General features: G+C 40.0%; 1 protein-coding gene across 19 annotated transcripts in view; it reads right to left on the reverse strand.

Annotated features, from left to right (window-relative positions):
- The window catches only part of SOX6 (SRY-box transcription factor 6), a 614163-nt gene that overhangs the window by 31179 nt on the left and 563736 nt on the right, over window positions 1–19248 (reverse strand). For all 19 annotated transcript variants that reach the window (XM_036029075.1, XM_036029074.1, XM_036029077.1 and 16 more), the window contains one exon: window positions 12350–12458. In XM_036029075.1, the coding sequence (XP_035884968.1) occupies window positions 12350–12458 (109 nt within the window). The remainder of the gene's footprint in view (window positions 1–12349; window positions 12459–19248) is intronic.

The raw sequence follows: 19248 nt of genomic DNA on the forward strand, positions 1-19248 counted from the left end.
TAAATGACTGCATTCCGTGGTTGCAGGATTATGAGCAAGTGTTATTGTGGAGAATGCTTCTATTTTTCCCTATTGGAAACTCCATTCTCTTAAAAGATCAACAAGAAGAACCCAAAGGGAATTCCCTAAGGTCAGCTTTAAGGAAACATAAACCTCTAATTCAATAACTCTGCTACTGCTCTGAAAAAAGGGCTTTATTATTGCAACATCCATATGGAGCCAATTGGACATTAATGACTAATCAATCCCTCCCCCTTCTATTCTACTTAAAGTGTCACAAACCATGTTTAGATTAGCCCATTTCCTGCTTAGGATTGCTCAAGATGTCTTTTGTTCTTTCAGGACCAGCCTGATGGAGGCAGCTTAAACAAACACACGACCGGAGTGGCGCAGGAGTTATAAAGTGCCATATGTGAGTGAACAAAGGGGCTATACTAAAGCCTTTTGTGGTATTTGTTAATGTTTTTCATCTGAGCTTAAAAAGGCTTAATGACTTTGTGGTGAGCTGATGCATGTGGCTCGTGGCTTTGCAAAATGAAAGAAATTCTAACCAGTGATATACCAGTCTGTATTTTCAAGACTCTCTTGCTTTCAGTTTTGGTGCCCATGTTTACTTTTTTTTTAATTCTCAAGTTATATGTGCTTTACACAGATAGCTAAACAGAGTCCTTTATATTGCTTCAACACTAGGCACCAAGGGCAACTGGGATAACTTACATGATTCTTTCTTTTAGTGATCTGAAAGTAACAGAGAATATCAGATATTCCATTTACTATCTATTTAGCGCTTGTATGCACAGGAGGAAGGCTTACAGGCTGTTGAACCAGGCAGAAAGACATCATTCACATCTGAACCAGAGACTACTGTGAATGAAATAAGACAATAATAGGTCCAGCCTCCTAAGTTTTCAGAGAACCAGGCTTAGATGCAAGTCGATTCCCATGGAGAACACAGAGGCTGGTGAAAAGCTGGTAGACTTAAATAATTCATGCTGCTCAGCAGCTTCTGGATTCATTCAACTCAATACACTACCATAGGCTCTACATGAAATTAAGAAATACAAACCAAGGTGAAGCAATTCTCAGCGTTAAACAAAGTTACCACTAAATCCACCCTCTTGCTTCCACCCTTATCTCTCGATTGCCTTGGACTCACTGTCTTTGCTGGACTGACAAGCCTTTTAGCTGGTAGTCTTCTAGTTTGGAGTCCCTAGTTCCCACTTAAAAGGTTCTTTCTAATTTTAACCATCATGATCCATCACAAATTTAGTGCTGACAAAACTGCTCCTGTATTTAAAAAATCTTCCATGGCTCCTTAATACCCAAAAGATAAAGTCCAAACTCTTAGTGTGGTGTACAAAGCTGTCTCTGACTTGCCCACTGAAGTCTCCAGTTCCATCTCTGACACTGTACTTGCATTTTGTTTTTTGCTTTATAATACTGAACTACTTCTAGTTCTCTATACAACGTGTTGTTTCATACTAAGAAGTCACACTTTTCCTTTTCCTGGAATTTCCTGTCCACCTTGCAGTCATTCATTCACAGACTCATGAATGGGCTAAGTAATTTAGGCTCCCACCGCCGCACCCTCTGCCTACCTGTACCTTAACCTTTAGTATAGTTTATCCAAATTACCAACTCAATGTGCCCACCTTCTTCACTAGACTGCGCGTCCCAAAGGGGCGGGGACTACATTGTATCTTAATCATAACTGCTTCCCCAGGTCCAGAACACAAGCTGGCGGAAGGTAAGCACTGAAATGTCACAGTAGACAGCAATGGACATCTTGGAGAGTAAAAACTTCAGAGAGAGACTCAGATGTCCACATGTTACATTAGGACCTAGGAATTTCTGAAATCGGATTCTGTATAAATCCTATTTTATTTCTGACATCCTGTTAAGTACCTTGCCTACTTCAGCCCTCTGTAAAATAAAAATGGTTTTGATGGGAAATTTTACCCATAGTTGTTTGGGCTTCAGAGATGGTTGGTTCTAATCTTCTTTTATTGACTTGCTGTACTACACAATTCTGAAATCCCAGCCTTCTGAATTTGGTGAAATCTTGAAAGGATGGTAAAGCAACTCTGAGCTTTTTTGGAAATATTAAATCTGAAAGTTATAGTAATGCTGTAGGGTGTGTGTAGATATATATGAACTGAAGTATTCAAACAGGCATGTGATGGGACCTTCCCTAGATAGCAAAGTCATGAAATGGATAAAATATGCTCATAAAATTAGAAAATTTTAATGTGAGAAGAATATAAAAACCCATCTAATCCATATTCCTGAAACAGAGGTTTAGAGAAGTTAGAGAGGTTTAGAGAAGAATTTAGAGAATTGGCTCAGTCTCGCAGTTAATAAATGGCAAAATCATATGAACTCAAATGTAACTATCCCCAAAGTTTCATACTTGCCATCAAAATGAATTTTTAAAAGTCAACTGAATTGTTTCAGTGACATCCAGACTTAGCTTTAAACACTTTGATCAAAATTAATTTAGCTGTCTCTTTTCTTCATTTCATTTCATTTGTTCTAGGGAATCTGTCTTTTATTAAAACGTGAGGTGCAGGCCATGGGTGAAGTAAAAACTAATTTTTTATTATGTTAGGGATAAGGAAATAAACGATGTTAGAAGGAAATGGCTCCAGGATTTGGGGTAATCAGCTCAATTTCATGGTCCACCAAAACTTTTGTGCCCAGTGGATCTGGTGAAAGTATTTGAAAGGTACCTAATATTTCCATAGCTTGAAAGATTAAAAATATCTTTTTACAAATTCCTACTTCTCATTTAGTTTTCTACGTTTTAATGAAAATCAAGAGGGAAAACTGCTGCAACAAAAGCAATCGACTCCATCTATGTATCTTGGAGAAAAATGGGAGTCAGTGTAGCTCAGGTGCTACGTAGTTACACAGATCTGGATTTGAACTGTAGATTGGATATTTCCTAAGTAACCTCGGGTAAATTATTTCCCTTCTCTAAACTGTAGTTTTATCTCCTTATAAAAGAGAGCTAATATTTCTATTTGGCAGGATCCTCGTGAGGATTAAATGGGAATATAAATTTCCTAGCACAGTGGTTAGAACCCAGTAGCTGCTCACTAAACAGTGACTGCCCTTAGAAATAGCAGCAAGAGCAATGGCAGAAGAAGTAGTAGGATGTCTATTCCAGTACCAAGAACACAGCAGGTGGTTAACTTAAACATATTTGCTCCTTTTCTAGTCTTTCTAAACATACCTGGGTGATGTTCCCTATACTGTAAAATCTGGCTCATTAGGGTAATGATAAAATGAACCCACAAGTTAGCTGGGGAGTACAACTTACTACTTAATGGAGCCTCTTTTCTTTCCAAGAGTTAAAAATGCATTTCAAAAGGGTCTCTATGATACAGAGCTAAAATGCATTGAAAATGTGTAAGACCCAACCAAGAAAGACCATCTCACATGTCTCCACTTCCCACATGTAGGAACTGTAACCAGACTATGTATGCTGCTCAGTCTGAGAGAGAGAGAGAGAGAGAGAGAGAGAGAGATTATTATCCTGTAAATTTATGAATCAGCTTTTCACTGGAATAACAAAGGATTAGGATTATTGACTATAAGACAGTAACAAATGGAAGGCAAGGCAGTTTCAGGGATTGTTGACAGTTGTTTTTTCCTTTCTCCCCCAGTAGCAGTTCTACAACTCTGCAGCACAGATTAGCATTACTGTTTTCCTTTTGTCCCATGCAGAATCAACCTTCCTAGTGAAAAGTGAGCTTGTATTAAAAGCAACATGAAGTGATTTCTCTGCTATGAAAGTATATATACCTAATGTGTATATATACACACACACATACAAAGCCTGTCCAGGAGGTATCCAGTCATGCAATATGAAAAATAGAGACATTTACTGAAGATGATACAAGATACAAGAAACATTGTACATAGGACAATGATGCCTCAGTCCCCTTCATAGTGGGCACCTTAGGACCTCATACAGTTTTCTTAATTGCCATCAGCTGCCCCATTTTATTTTCTTGAATCTCACTGATGGTCTGAAATCTCTTTCCTTTCAAAGGTGATTTTAGTTTAGAAAAAAAGCCAGAAGTCACAGGGCACCAAATCTGGGCTGTAGGAGGGCTGAGTCACCTGGGTGATTTGATGTTTCACTGAAAAACTGCACGAGATGTGATGCATGAGCAGGAATATTGTTGTGATGAGGCTGTCAATCACCAGTTGCTCACAGCTGTGGCCTTCTGAATCATCCAAATAGTTTCCATGGAGAAATGTTCAAGCTTAACCAAAATTTGATACAGATTCGTTGCTTTGCTCACTCAGTCATTTTGAATGCGATGGCCACACAGTACACATGCTCACTCAACAGCATCTACTGCCCCCACTGACTAGTACAGTGAAGTCAGCATTGTTCAGGCATGCACATTCCAGTCCACTCTCCTTGGCTACCAGGTTACATCAATGTCATGCAAGCCATTCACTTTATATTGACAATGGCTGGACTTTTTCTGGAAGACCTCACATGTATCAATATACCACTAAGCTCAAATTTGTATTTTAGTATAAATTTTAAATGGTTAAATATATTGAAACTTTAATGAAATTCTGTTGTCCATATTAAGTTTTAGTTCAGAGTTACTTTTACAGGATACTCTTAAATGCAATAGTCTACAGTTTAATGCAAATGCCAATGGATTCTTGAATTTTTGGAATAAGTTGGAAGCACAGTTATTAAAACTTGAAAAGAAGTGGGGGAAAGGTTGGTCTCAAATCCACTTCTAACCTTAGGCAGAGAGAATTTAAAGATCACTCCAAATTGGCATGAAGTTCTTAAAATCCCATCAACTGAAGGTTGGGCTGAATTCCATAACCTGTAGATGGCAAGTGAAGTGGCTCTTGCTACCAAGAGAAGAGGATACTGGGACAAGGAACTAGATGAGATCCATATTTCAAAAGGAATACAGTCAGTCCAAACACAGCGATAGACCTCTATTGGCTAGGGTTTATTCTAATGCATTGGTATGTGAAGCATACACTGAATACATACACCTGATGAAGCATGGACTGAATTTACAGTCCCTCTGGGAACAAATGTTGGCTGCTCTTGTCTTGGGTCTAATGTTCATGGTAGATAGTGTTAGTCTTTCAGCTCCCAGCTGGTGTAGCAAGACTGGGACATACACCTGTGTGATTCAGCAATGGCACAGACAAGCATTTCTTTTCCAAGGTAGAGGATATTCAGTCACAAAACAGGTGTGTGTGTGTGTGTGTGTGTGTGTGTATGGTAGTTGTTATATACACTGTCACTGGCACTTCTTTACAGCAGGCAGGCCAGTGAAAAGCCAGCTATTGGGCAGGGCTAGGTTCCTCACCAAAGAGAGTCTGGGTCTTTGATTAGGTTTTCTAGCTTAAGCACCTCTGAGAAGCAGACTGCGTTCCCTTTATGGAGTATTAGGGAATGGAGTCATACGAGAATCCTGACATTCCACGCTCTTGCCCCATCAGGACTATCCATCACTTGGAGAGCTCAATGGAAATTGTTTTCTACCAACATTAAAAGTTATTTGGGAGCTTTTAAGACATAGCAAATATATATCTTTAAGAGAAGTTTATTTGCTTGTTTAAGTGAGCTGCACTTTATATATAGTGCTGATATAAACTGGTGCACAGGATCCTCTAAAACTGTTTATATCCACAGTAAAATACATTTCTGTGATACTCATACAACAGAGTTAGTCTGGAGCCAAGGGCTTTGTGAACTCTGCTTATCTCCCAGCCTGTGTGGCTGTTACTCAGTCTTCACTACGCTTTAGGCCTCCCTGGCTACCCATCCTGGCTCAGGCCCCAGCCTGCTGGTTCCAGAGAGCCTGCTTTGCCTGTGCAGTTCTCCGGCATGCCTGGAAACACTGTTTCAGGAAGTTATGGAAGGCCAGACCCATAAGCCCACAGCACAGCTGTAGTCAGTGCTCCTTCTGATTTACCTGGGTCTTTTCTTTCAATCTGTGCAATTTACCACTTTGTATTCCTGGTATAGACTCTAGTACTTGGGTACCTTCTTGGGCAAAGACATCTCATCCATGGTGTATGTGTGTGTGTGTATAAATTTCATTTATTTAAAAAAATGGTGTGGTCCCTAACTGATATTTGTTACATTCTAACTGACTTAAAGGTAAATAATTTCAACTACCTGGAAATAAAATAAGAATATTAAAAAAGACTGTCAACTAGAAATCACCTAGACCAAATTCCTCACCTATAAATGAGAAAACTCAGGAAAAGAAAGTGACTTGCTTAGGGTGAAACAACTAGAATTTAAGTCTCCTAGTCCTTGAGCAAATATCTGAATAGATGGTATGTGGAAAAATGGTAAGTCCTATGATGTTAGAATCCAGAAGCCAGCCTAGAAGCAATGGGTAGAAGTGACAAGGAGGCAGAGGCAAATTTGGACTATAAATAACAAAGAATTAATAATTAGAATTGGAATGAACTTCTCAGGAAATAGTCAGTTTTCTATTATTAGACTATTAGAGGCATTTAAACAGGAGTAAGATAAACACTTGTCAGGAATATAAGAAGGGATATCTTGGCTGGAATTAAAAATTTGATGATCTCTCCTTTATTGAAATTCTGAGAATGTAAGTGTTGCAATGTGAAGCACTGTACTCAGGTGGGCTTGGGCCAATTATGACTTTTACATTCCAAGTATAACAGTTGTGGCCTTTAAATCCCACCTAACTTACACGGCAGCTCGCCTCTGCTGCCTGGAAGGAGCCCTGCATCAATCTCCCTTCCTACCAGGGGTAAGGGTCCAGGGAAAGCAAATGGAGTGAAAAAAGCTCCAAAGAGTTCCTGAGCACAGATCAAAGGGTAAGCAGGGTTTCTAAGAGAAGACATTCGTATTAAAAAGTACATTTCTTTAAGAAAAGAAAGAGGAAAAGTTGCAGTCTCTGTTATTTGTCTATAAACAGAGAGCTTAAGTTGACAATAACAAAGTTATTCTCAAATATAAAACTTAGAAGCAATAAGAAGTTCACCAAAAAAATGAAAAAATGAAGCTTTCAGAAGGGTTAAGGCCATCTTGGCTGGGAGCCAATTCACAAATTCAGTACAAATCCATAAAACCCTTCTAAGCAAATCTGAGAGAAACAGTTCTAAAAGTGGCTATTACTGGTACACATATCTATTTCCATTCAAATCAATGCAAGTTTTTAATACAAGGAGGGCATCATTATTACAGCGCCAACCCAGGTTCCTGCTCCTCCCTTTCAGAGCTCATGTGGACTATTTCCATCAAAATGAGGTGCAGCCTCCTTCTGAGGCTGGGACAAGATCACTGAATTTGAGAATTAAAGTAGGAGTTACAAGGATGTTTTCTTACCCAAACTATTCTGCAAAAAAAAAAAAAAAAGAAAAGAAAAGAAAAAAAGTGTCCTTCTAGAGACCCCCAGTAGGAGAGAGAAAAAAAACAGCGTGGAAAGAATATAAAAAAGAAGGTAAGCCACTGTTCACGTCACTGGGGTAGAGGTAAGAGAAAGGGGAGAGGCCCCTGCCTGTGGAAGGTATTTGAGAAATGCTGCTTAAGTGATCTTCTCATCAACAAAAAGGAAAGACCAGGGGACTTGAAAACCTGATTCAGCAAGTGGCTCATATGTACTCTCGAAGGTACTGGTCTCGGTCTCTGTGTTTTATGACGATGCTAGTAGCAATTTTGGATTTGGAAGGGACCTGAGACACAGTAGAATTCAACATACCTCTTTTGAAAGAAAATAACCTTAAACCCAGAGGAATTAGTCCCTTGTTTGCCATCATTTAGCAAAAGACCTTCAATCCGAATCTCCCAATAACCAGACCAGAGCCTTTTCCTGTTGTACTCTGCAACCTTCAATCCTGAATTGGAATCAGGAGAGTTGGGATAAGAATTGCACTCTCACCTAAGGAGAACAGGGAGAGGGGAAATGCCATACGCAAAATCCATAAAAACTTAAACAGCTGTTTGTCATTCTTAATACACGGTGACAGACTCAACTAATCGAGTCGTCTCTTCCTTACGTGTCCCATTTAAGAGCTAGCAAATTTTATGTGTTCAATACATATGAAGCCTTCAACTACTTTGAGCATAACAAAACCTTAGTCGTGTTTCCTAAGCCCCTCGCACCAATGAATTTGTAGTTTTATAAATACCCTGGTGAACAAGAAATGCTGTCTTGTCATATTCAAGCCACATAACAGCTGGACTTTAAAAATAAAATTTTGAAGGCATTTGCCTTTTATATTTTTAATTTCTGTTTTCCTGGCTTATCGTTTTGTCATTTGATTTTGATGAGTGGTTAATACACATGCACAGCTGCCTGTTTTGGTGACCTTTCCCTTGCTGCTTCCACGCTCAGAGCTACGGAGCAGGTCCACAAGTTGCTTACTAAGTGATATTGGCGTTTTCGTGACTGGCAGACATTTTCCAGGAAAGCCAGGCTGGAACGGAGTGTTATCTCCTAGGCTGACTTTATGTTAGTCACCTCAGAAGCCCCTCAGGAAGATGGCGTAAAAGTGGAGGGAGGACATAGGCCCTTAAGACTGCTGTTCTGCATTATTCACAATAGCCAAGACATGGAAAGAACATAAGTGTACATTGACAGATGAATGGATAATGAAAATATGATATAGATACAGTAGAATGCGATTCGTTCATCAGAAAGGAAATTCTGCCATTTGCAACAACATGCTTGAAGGCATTATGTCAAGTCAAATAAGTCGGGCAGGAAAAGATAAATACTGTATGATCTCACTTATGTGTGGAATCAAAAGAGGCCAAACTCACAGAAACAGAGTAGAAGGGTGGCTGCCCGGGGCGGAGGTGGGGAAAGTGGACAGATGTCGTTTGAAGGGTACACACTTCCGCTTGTGAGGTAAGTCACCTCTGGAGACCTAACGTGTGGTATGATGACACAGTTAACAATCTGCACTATACATATGAAAATTGTTAAGGGAGTAGATTTTCAATTTTCTCACAAAAAAAGATAATTATGTGAAGTGATAGATGTGTTGACTAACTTTCTTGTGGCAACCATTTTCCAATATATTTGTGTACAAAATCATCACATTGTACACCTTAAATTTATACAATGTTGCATATCAAGTATATTTCAGTAAGGCCAAAAATTTTTTTAAAAATTTCTGTTTGAAAGCCAGGGGAAATGTGGATGTGATCAAGCACAGACTGTGAAGGGACGACGTCCTGGGCTACGGCCATGGCGCTCACCTGTTACGTGGTCTCACCTGGGCAGCCCTCGCTCGGTGCCTGTGGGGCAGAGAAGGCTGGGTCTCTTCAGAGCTTTTCTCGAGGATAATTGTGTCTGTCTGTCTGTCTATCTCTATGCATTTTCCTTTAAATCTTCTGCCTTCCTTCACTAGAGTTTCAACTCCAAGCGGTCAGGAACGTATGTGTTTTGCTTCCTCTGGTTTATTCAGTGTCTAGTTTGGGACCGGCATACAGTAGGCACTCCAGAAGTAATTGTTTGTTTGTTTGCTTGCTTGCATGCTTTTTAGGACCACAAACTGATAGAAGGCATTTATAAATTTTTTAGTTATTCTTTCACTTTAGTCCCTTCTTACTCTTCCTGCTAAGGGACAGGAGCAAAGTGGAACAAGGATTATGAGTACCTGTTATCTACCCTGACTTTAATAGGAACTGTAACTCCAGCAGGATTTGCAATCAGCTCACACTTGAACAGATGCCAGGAAATACCCTGAAGTCAGCAGAAGGCTGCTACCCATCCCCACAGTCGCAGTCCTCACAAAGGCACTGCGCTGCTGTTGCTATCACAGCACGTAACCTGACTCCATTCATGTACTCACAGTCCCCCAAAAGCACATGAGGTCTCAATGGCAACCCTGGGCAGGCTGCTGAGGGGAGGTTTGCACAGTCTCCTTAAGCTCCTGGGCCACGATGGCCCTTCTACGATTACACTCATCAGGCATTGCTGTCACATGTGACGGAGGAACAGGAGAACTGGGTACGGCGTGACTTGCTATATTTAGGGGAGAGGAAATGGGCCGTTCTGAGGAAGGTCACAAGAAGTTAGTTCAGGGAAGTGAAGGCACCACATATTTCTCTGTGCATACAGGGCGTGCAGTATAGCGCAGTATTTACGAGCATGGGGGCCGGAGCGAGGCTGCCTGGGATCAACTCTCAGCTCCGCACTTGTTAGCTGTGTGACCCGGGGTCAGTTACTGCTTTGCTCTCAGCCTTGATGTTCTCCTCTATAAAATGGAGAAGTAATAATGTCTTATTTACAGAGCCGTATGATGTTTAAACCTAAAAATGTGTGTTAAAAAACTTAGCGCATTCTCTGGCACGCAAGAGCTTGATAAATGTTTGCCCCCACTCCCCTCCAAAAAACAACCAGAAAGTTGGTTTGAATCCAGACAATCTGGTATTCAATGGGATTTCCAAAGATATTTTTATACAACATGTTTTTCTATAGTTAGGGTTTTCATTTTTTTCCTTTCATAATGGTTAAGAACTCTGACCATAATCTTGAACTAACCCAGAACATAATATCATCAACTAGATTATTAGTATTACTAAAAGGTAACTTACTATCTTCATTATATAGTAAAACACCAAATGAAGAGGGATAAGTGACAGATTAAGAAAACTCTATTAGAACAAGAATAACGATAGAACATAATTCCTAGTTTATTGAGAAATGACCAGACTGAATACTTTAACGTGATGGAAAATATTATTTCATTGTGTATGGTCAAAGATTTAGTTACTTTTCGGTATAATCATCCAACCAAATTGAGATGGGCCAGGCCTGACTATTGGTTCCCTAGGCTAAGGAACCTCAATCCTCACTAGAGAAAAATCTGCACTTCTAAGTGCCTATAAAAATGTGATTGTCCTGGCTGGTGTGGCTCAGTGGATTGAGTGCTGGCCTGTGAATCAAAGGGTTGCCAGTTTGATTCCCAGTCTAGGGCACATGCCTGGGTTGCAGGCCACATCCCTGATAGAGGGTGTGCAAGAAGCAACCACACACTGACATTTTTCTCCCTCTCTCTCCCTCTCTAAAATAAATAAATAAAATCTTTTTAAGAGAATGTGACTGTCAATGTACTCTTGGTACACATTTTTTATAGAAGACAGTATATTTCTGGTTTTGAGTCCTCTTTATCCCTCCCTCCTTCCTCCTCTTCCTCTCCCCCTCTCCACCCCACCCCCAGTACACAAATACACATAATACTAACCAGAATTTGTTTTAATACTGTTCCCTGGGATCATTATTAAGTATCAGTCTCTCCTACTGGTATGAAAAATTGGCCTTCTGGAAACTCTGAAGTATTTCCTAGTGTCTGACACTGCCCAGCTCCTAGTACTCATGCCAGGGATTTCCGAAGTGCCTGGGGTGGCCCGCAGCCATCACTAGACCCTACGCTGCCGTAGAGGCTGCTATGAAATGTCTTCATGTGTTTTCAAGGGATTAGGTCCTGGAACAAATACTGCCAGTGAAAGGGATAATAGAAAGATTCTTCCCCTGAAGCTAAAGAAGGACTTTAGCCAGGACCCAAGATAGGTGAAGTATTGTGTTATTCCGAAGAGAGCAAATTAATCTCCCCTGACTGTTGGGAGGGTTTCTGCCAAAGGAACAACAGGAAGACCAGTCCCTACTCTGTGGTGAATAACTGGGCAACATCACTGCTGAAGTGCTGGCCAGACCCATAAATTGTACCCTTCCTCCTGGGGAGCAGTTTCTGCTGATTTGCTGCTTGTGCTTTTAAAACAAACAAACAAACAAAAAGGAAGAGGAGCAGACAGGAATTGATAAAGTTGTGGGTAAACACACAGAGCGAAGCTAGTCTTTCCATCCAGACTTTCAAAAAGGCTTAAGTAATGTAACGGTTAGCACCCACGCCCAGGCTGGGCCTTACCCAAGCCATTATTAATTTTATGCTAGATCTGCTCAAACCATCACTGATTTCCCCAAATGGTTTGACAGTAACTGGGGATCACTTGATTTGGGGTTAAAAAATTCCTTTTTTGTATGTTTGTCCTTTTTTTTTTACAAGAATGCAATGAAGTGAATGAAACAGAATTCTGGTGTTCATCGGAACACAGAGGATCCTTTCATTTTAAGACTAACGTGGCACCTTGGAGTACTTGGAGTGCTGTGCAAGCAACATAGGATCTAGCTGCATGTCAAACTATAATATATAATGAAGACTAACATTCCCTCTGCTTTGCCAAGAAAGCCAAGCTGGTACTCCCAAGAAAGAACATGAAGATCCTTTATCTAACTCAGATGCACCTTCAGAAACACCCTGAGCAGCAGAAAAGAGTTACAGAATAGCCACTCACCCTCTGCGTCTTCTGGCCGAGTAAGATCGATGACACCTGGGCCCAGCTTTCCATCTTCACTTGACTTTCCTGTTAACTGGGGCCCCAAATTCTCAAAGCGCGTTCTTTCCTAGAGGAAACAAAAATTAGAGGCTTATTCTAGCTTCCCAAGCAGCCGCTTTTTCCTTCTAGTTTCTATCTTGCTTACTGGGCAAAACTTGGGTTCATAAACATCATTTCTGTTCATCTTGGACTCCAAGGATCTCTCAGGAAGAGTCCACTGAAGCCTACCACAGCCCTGACAGTGCACACGGGTTCTGAACCGCAGTACCTGTGAGGAAAGGAAACCTGGGGCAGGAAACCTGCACGCACTGCACTGTGCACCTTCTCTCTGTTGGATTTGCTCTAGCAGTCTAGAAGGGATGCAGCTGAGAAGTCTGAATCAAAAGTGCAAAACCCAAAAGGACGGTTCCCATTAAAACACACGTACTGCTAGTTAATGGGAGAGGCATGTTCCCACTTAGAGATCATAATTGGCACTGGTATTCCTGGGAAAATACAAGTCAGGATTTCATGCAGGAGGATTCCCAAAAACAAATGTTTCAAAGCAGGCAGACTAGATGATGGCATCGACACTATTATTTTGCCTAGGAGTTTCAACTGTAACTTCCTGGGGCGTGAAAAGAAGGTATTACTTCTAGTCAGCCACTGAGTTAAGAAAGTTAAATACTCCTGCCACCATTGGAGGGAAGCCCAAAGGTGTTTTACTCATTCACCAGTTGTTCTAGAGACAGGAGCCTGAAACATCACAGTGATTCCCCCCTCCGCAGCACTCTGGATGGGTGGCAGAGGGCTCACTGACCATCATTAACTCGGCACTCTGTCTACAGAAACACAGTGTGTGTCCTCTTCTTGCCTCTACTCTCCAGACTCAAACTTGGCTTTGTGTTGTGCTCATGAATGAGTGAAACCTTGTTGTTCATTACTATGAAACAATATTAAATGTCATGTCAGCTTGAATTTACAGACATGAAATAGCAGCTTGCAGCTCCGGGAATGGTTTCTGCATGTTATACTGAATGCATTATGCAGCAGGAGAGTGCCGATTGCTGTTCAGCCTATTGTTCAGTGACCTAGTTCCGTACTGAGCATGTTCGGCATTAGATGGAAACACTCCGAGTGTTCTCTTCTGTAAGATGTTTAGAAACTTGGAAATATTCTTAAGGAGCAAACATACAATTACTTGATAGAGACTGTGTCTCATTTATACAGTCTCACTACGTTGTGCTTTCTAATATGATTATTTTTGAATATCATTATATTTCTATAATTAATTCCCATCAGTCAAATTGTGCAGGAAGTCTTCCAGTTCCCCTTCATCATGGAATATGTTGAAATCTGTGCTGGAAGAAAACACAGCATAAACCTTGCCTTATTCAAGCACCATTTCTATGAAAGGTTAGCAACAAAATTATCATCATGAATTTCCCCAACAGGGTAATGCTGACTAGTTACAATGCGGGGACACCTCTGAAGTACAACACTTATAAAAAAACAGAATGGAAATAAAAAGCAAATTAGGTATGGCCCCCCAGTATCTCCTGATGTGAAAACAGTGCGGCACAAGAACAAATTAACCCGGAGGCAGACCACAGCAAAAAGCGGCCACCAGCCACGCGGGAGTTTCACACATTGTCGGAGGCAGGACAGCTGCTTTTAATCAGCCACTTTCTATTTTTGAAGTAGTACTTTCAGTTGTCCTGGTGGAAAGGAAAAGAATTAAAGATGAGTGGTACCAGGGAAAGCAAAATATTCAACCTTTGTTTTATCACATTGTTTCACATTTCAAATATTTGCATGTGAATGCTCTCCTCATGCTAAATGCAAAAGGAGTTTTCATGTGCCGCCTGCAACCTACTTGGAAGAACAACCTTTAACTGTGTTTTCATGGGGGAAAAACAACTTTCTCTGAAAATCAACAGATCATGCTTGCTACCTATCAATATGCATATTTCAAGTTATCTGTCTAGTCATTCATTCTCTTTGATTTTACTGGAAAATATTCTCTGTAATATACTAAATAAATAAATAAATAAATAAATAAAGTTCCTGAAAGAATATCAATATTTTGACAAGGAAGGAGAGGAGGGAAAATTACATGCCGTGGTTTGTAAAATGCTAAGACAACAAAGCTTACATGATGATAATATCTTTTCTCTTATAAAAAAATGAAGTGCACTCACAATTCAGTAGTATCAGCTTGCTTTTAATCATAACAAAAACATTCAATAACACATTCACGGTGTCTCTGAAGTCATACATTTTTCTGACTTCATTGAAAAATGATTCTTCTGCAGAGATACTTTCCTTATAAAATATCAATATTTTGCCAGAGTAGAAGTCAAGGAAGAATATTCCATGAAACACATGTTAAATAGTCAGAAACTAAATCAATGATAAAAATTGTTTTGGGCAGTGGGCTGCATTTCATATTTGGCAATATTAAGCACCTGTGTTTGAGATTAAAGATGGACCCTGCAAAGCCATGCCCTTTCATATAAATTTCTGCCTAGTCTCCCAGAAGACTTCCCTCTTGTCTTCAAAGAATAGCTCAGAATATTTATTCACCAGCCTCGCAACTGTAAGATACAAGGGCCTGATGTCCACAAGTTAGCTCTGCACGGCTGGGCTAAGCAAAGGTTTTACTAGTGAGGCTGAACGTGAGTTGCGAATACAGGATGAGGATGTGGGCGCACAGAGAAGTGCAAGGATATTTTAGTTCCAGTGGGCTTCTACTTCCAGCTATTCAGTGCCAGTGGGTATGCCCCCATACAGAACAAGTATAGACTGTGGGTGGCAAGGTCTTAACTCCAAATTTTTCCATGCACTTGAACTAGCTCTCACAATGTACATAGCTCCCAGGTTAAGATATTTTGGAGATATAAGCAAAACACCTCAGTGCTAACTTAATCTCAGCCCCCCATGAAAACTCCCCAGTCTTCATGTTGACAGTGAAATGTGCATTTTATAAGAAGCGATGTGATCAGACACTTATATGTTGTCAGTCACAAACATGCAGGCAACATAAAAGTTATTGAAAAAATTAAAGTCAGCTCTGCTGTAGGACTGTTGGCTAAGTGCTTTGAAATTATGATGTATGAGTAGATGCTGCATATTAAATACAGATAGTAAATGATAAAGCCCCCTTTAGTGAGAGCTGATGAATGTTAAATGCTACAAACCCCAAGACCGAGGCATCCATCAACTTCACATATTATCAGAGTCCATGACGGGGCAGCCTCACTGATGACAGATAGACTGCTCCATTATTATCCCTATTTCCAGAGTCACTGAACAAACCAGTCAGCTCCTCAGGCATTATTTCTAACTTTGCATTAAATTAGCAACTTTGCCCTCCCTGCCATGGCAAGATTGATCCAATTTGTCTTTGTATCAGGGGAGACAGAGGATGGATTTGGGATAACTAAAAGAACAGAGGTTTGTTCCCATCTAGGGAAAAAAAATCAACTTCCTCTTACTGGCAACGAACGTAAAATTGTGATGTGGGGAGAGAACGGCAATGAAACAGTAAGCACACAATAATGGCTTTTCTTTGCACTTAGATAAAAGCTGAATTTTTGATGTGCACAGTATATTTTAATAAAATTTTATATACTATGTTTTATACACTTATTGGCTATTCCATAATAATGTGTGTGCTAACAGTAAAATTGCTCTTAAATTTATGTGTGTTATTTATACGTTCCCACGTAACAATGCTTTTTGTTGTAAAAAATATTCTGTTTATTAATGTAACTTTACAACCACTGCATCCGAGATCCGTGGTAAATTAATGACATTTTTATTATTTTATAGTGTCATTAAATTTTTACTGATCACTCCATCAAACAGAGGCAGTAAAGGCCATAATGTAAACTGGGACACTTAGATCAGGCAGCAGGAAGACATTCCGTAGAGTCTGAAGAAAACTGCTAGCCATAAATGATATTTATACCATCTTTAAGCATGTTAGAATACTTGGATAAGTTTGGCAAAACTGTTTCAGTAGTAGAGTGGATTGTGTACTTAAATAACAGTTTGCTCGCCAGCCAGACAAGCCTTTTTCCGACCGTGTGGGAGATGACTGACTGCAGCCATCTCCCGGGGAACAACGCGGGTGTGTGCGCGCACCCTCCCTTCCGGAATGCCAAGGCTGGCCGGCCTCTACCACCCTGCAGAGGATTTCAACTCGGTCCCCTTTTCTACAAACTGGAGTGGAAGATGGTACATACGTGCTAGGAGAGGCTTTTTGTTTGCTGCTCTAACGAATGAGTATATTTCATTTGACAGGGAGATATGGCTGGACAATGACATGACATTCTATTCCAATGCTCTAAATGAGAGGTGCTTTACCAACCTTCATTCAAAGCTTGTTTCTCAAGAATGTCTGAGGGTGGTGTCATTCATAATAGCCACAGAAAATGTTCCTAGGGGGCCATTCCCTACATGGTAGTTCAAATGGGTAAAAACTAATTATTTCATGTTATTTACACATGTAAAATACATTATAATTAACATACTCTACAGTGGCTCTCAAATATTCTGTTTATAGAATGTGTATATATATATTACACAAATATTGTATATTTTATAAAATATATGTGTTATGTGTTATATTTCTGTACAGTATGTAGAAGACAGTATTTTAATAAATAGAAAATTTTATGTTCATATAATCTCAAATTTAAAACCACATATCTCCTACATGGGGTTTCATTATCAATCTTTTTCTAGTAAATAAGAATTTTGTTGTTGCATTCTAAAATACTAAGTCTTTAAATATTAAAGGCTTTTAAAAATCTTTCAGATTTGTAATAATAGAGTTTTGCAGGGAAAGTTAATACTGCAGCGCCACCAGGCAAGCTTTTGTGTATTCCTGAAGCAAAGTTTTCTAAGAGAAATAACAAACACTTGCATTATGAATAAAAATTCTCTAAGGCCACCCCGACAGTCTGAGATCTTATCTCTGCTCAAAGTTTCAGCTTTAAGTTAAGCACCACTCAAAAGGAGTTCTGTCATCTTATCCCAGCTTTGAGCTGCAGCGTCTCCCCAACCCAGGAACACCCCTTCCTACGCTGAAACTGAAGGCCTCCCTGCAAAGGCAGCTCCCCGCAGCACTATCTGTCCCACTGCTCTCCTTGCCCCTCTCTGCCAGGTGACCAGCCAGGCTTACAGGTTCTTCTTTCACCGAGCCTCTTGCTCCAGGACCTCTCCTCCCCGACCTCCCATCATCAAAACTTCGCCCAGCATGAGTCCTTATGCCTGCACACCTGGATCACTGCTGCAGCCTCCTTGCTGGCTTGCCTGATCCTTGAGACTGCCCCTCTCCCCCAGTCTGTCTGCCCAGCCTCCCCATTACAGGATTCCACCCCCTGTCTCCTAACTTCCTATTTTCTATCACATTTCATCCAAAGTCCTCTCCCTGGCCTTCAAGGTCCTTCATACACTGCTCACTACTAGTCTTTTTTTTTTTTAAATAATCTTCACCTGAGAGTATTTTTACTGATTTTAGACAGAGAGGAAGGGAGATAGGGAGGGAGGGAGGAAGAGACAGATAGAGATAGAGACAGAGATAGAGAGATAGAGAGATAGAAAACATCAATTGGTTGCCTTCCATATGCACCCAAACCTGCAACCTAGGTATGTGCCCTGACTGGGAATCAGACCCACAACCTTTTGGTATATGGGACAATGCTCAAACGAACTGAGCCACACAGGCAAAGCCCCACATGTCTTTTTAAACTTGATTTCCTACAACTCTCCCATCATATACCGTCTGCCCTGGGTGGACAGTAACTTGCCTTCCCATAACAATACCAAGATCACACGTGCTCTCTCTTCCTCCTCCCTGCTAGCATAATAATACTTTCTTCTCTCTTCTTACCAAGTTTTATTCATATTGAAACACCCAAATTGTCCACAAACTATAAACTCTTTGATCTACCTACTCTCTGATATATAAAAAGTCTTAGTCTCCTCTATAATTATTCCCAAGTTATATACTATGTTAAAGAATTGAGCTTTGGTTCATATGCACCTTCAAGTCTCTTCCAACAACATCAAAATATTTTTCAAGTCCAGGATTGTGTTTTATGCCTTTTCTATATTTCTTACAATGCATTTGCAGGATTTTACAAGGCCACATAATTGATTTACCCATATAAATCAAAAATAGTGTTTGCAAGTGAGTGTCCAGAAGGGGCAAGAACTACCAACTTTCTAGTATTTCAAGTCTATAGAAGAGATATTCAGACTCAGCACTCCACACTCTATTGGTGATATAACTTTAGGCAGGAATAATCAAAACAAAGGAAACCAGAAAAAATATCGTAACTATTTTGTAAAAGAGGGAAATAAGCAATTTTAGAAGAACACAGTAGAAGAATACAGCTTGATAATAGAGCTTAATATGAAAAAAAAGGTTTTGAGTCTGACTTGGAATTTCTGCAGCTTAACACTTGCCTCTTTGCAAAGCTTTGCAAAACACTGGCAGAAGAGGACACCGCCCTCCACAAATGCTTGGCTTAAAAAGCAGTACACATTTTAAAATTTAAAAAATGCTCTTGTTTTATTTTGTTTTAAAGCAGGACAATGTTAAGTATAAATCAAGAGAGCCTATATCTTATTCTGAAAAACTTTCTTTAAGTCCACACTCTGGACATATCTTGCCATGACATGATTCTCAAGAAACACAACCTACGCACACGTCATTTCCTTTTTATTGACTTAGTAAGCTCTATCATTTTATTGGCCTTTATTTTACATCCTTTATTATATACTTAGTAATGTAATGAAGGATGAAAAATGCAGGCTTTCCATTGGAAAGTAACCACATATACTTTTTAAAAGGTGATTTCTTT

This window comes from Phyllostomus discolor, chromosome 6 (genome assembly GCF_004126475.2).
Source record: "Phyllostomus discolor isolate MPI-MPIP mPhyDis1 chromosome 6, mPhyDis1.pri.v3, whole genome shotgun sequence".
Taxonomy (NCBI): domain Eukaryota; kingdom Metazoa; phylum Chordata; class Mammalia; order Chiroptera; family Phyllostomidae; genus Phyllostomus; species Phyllostomus discolor.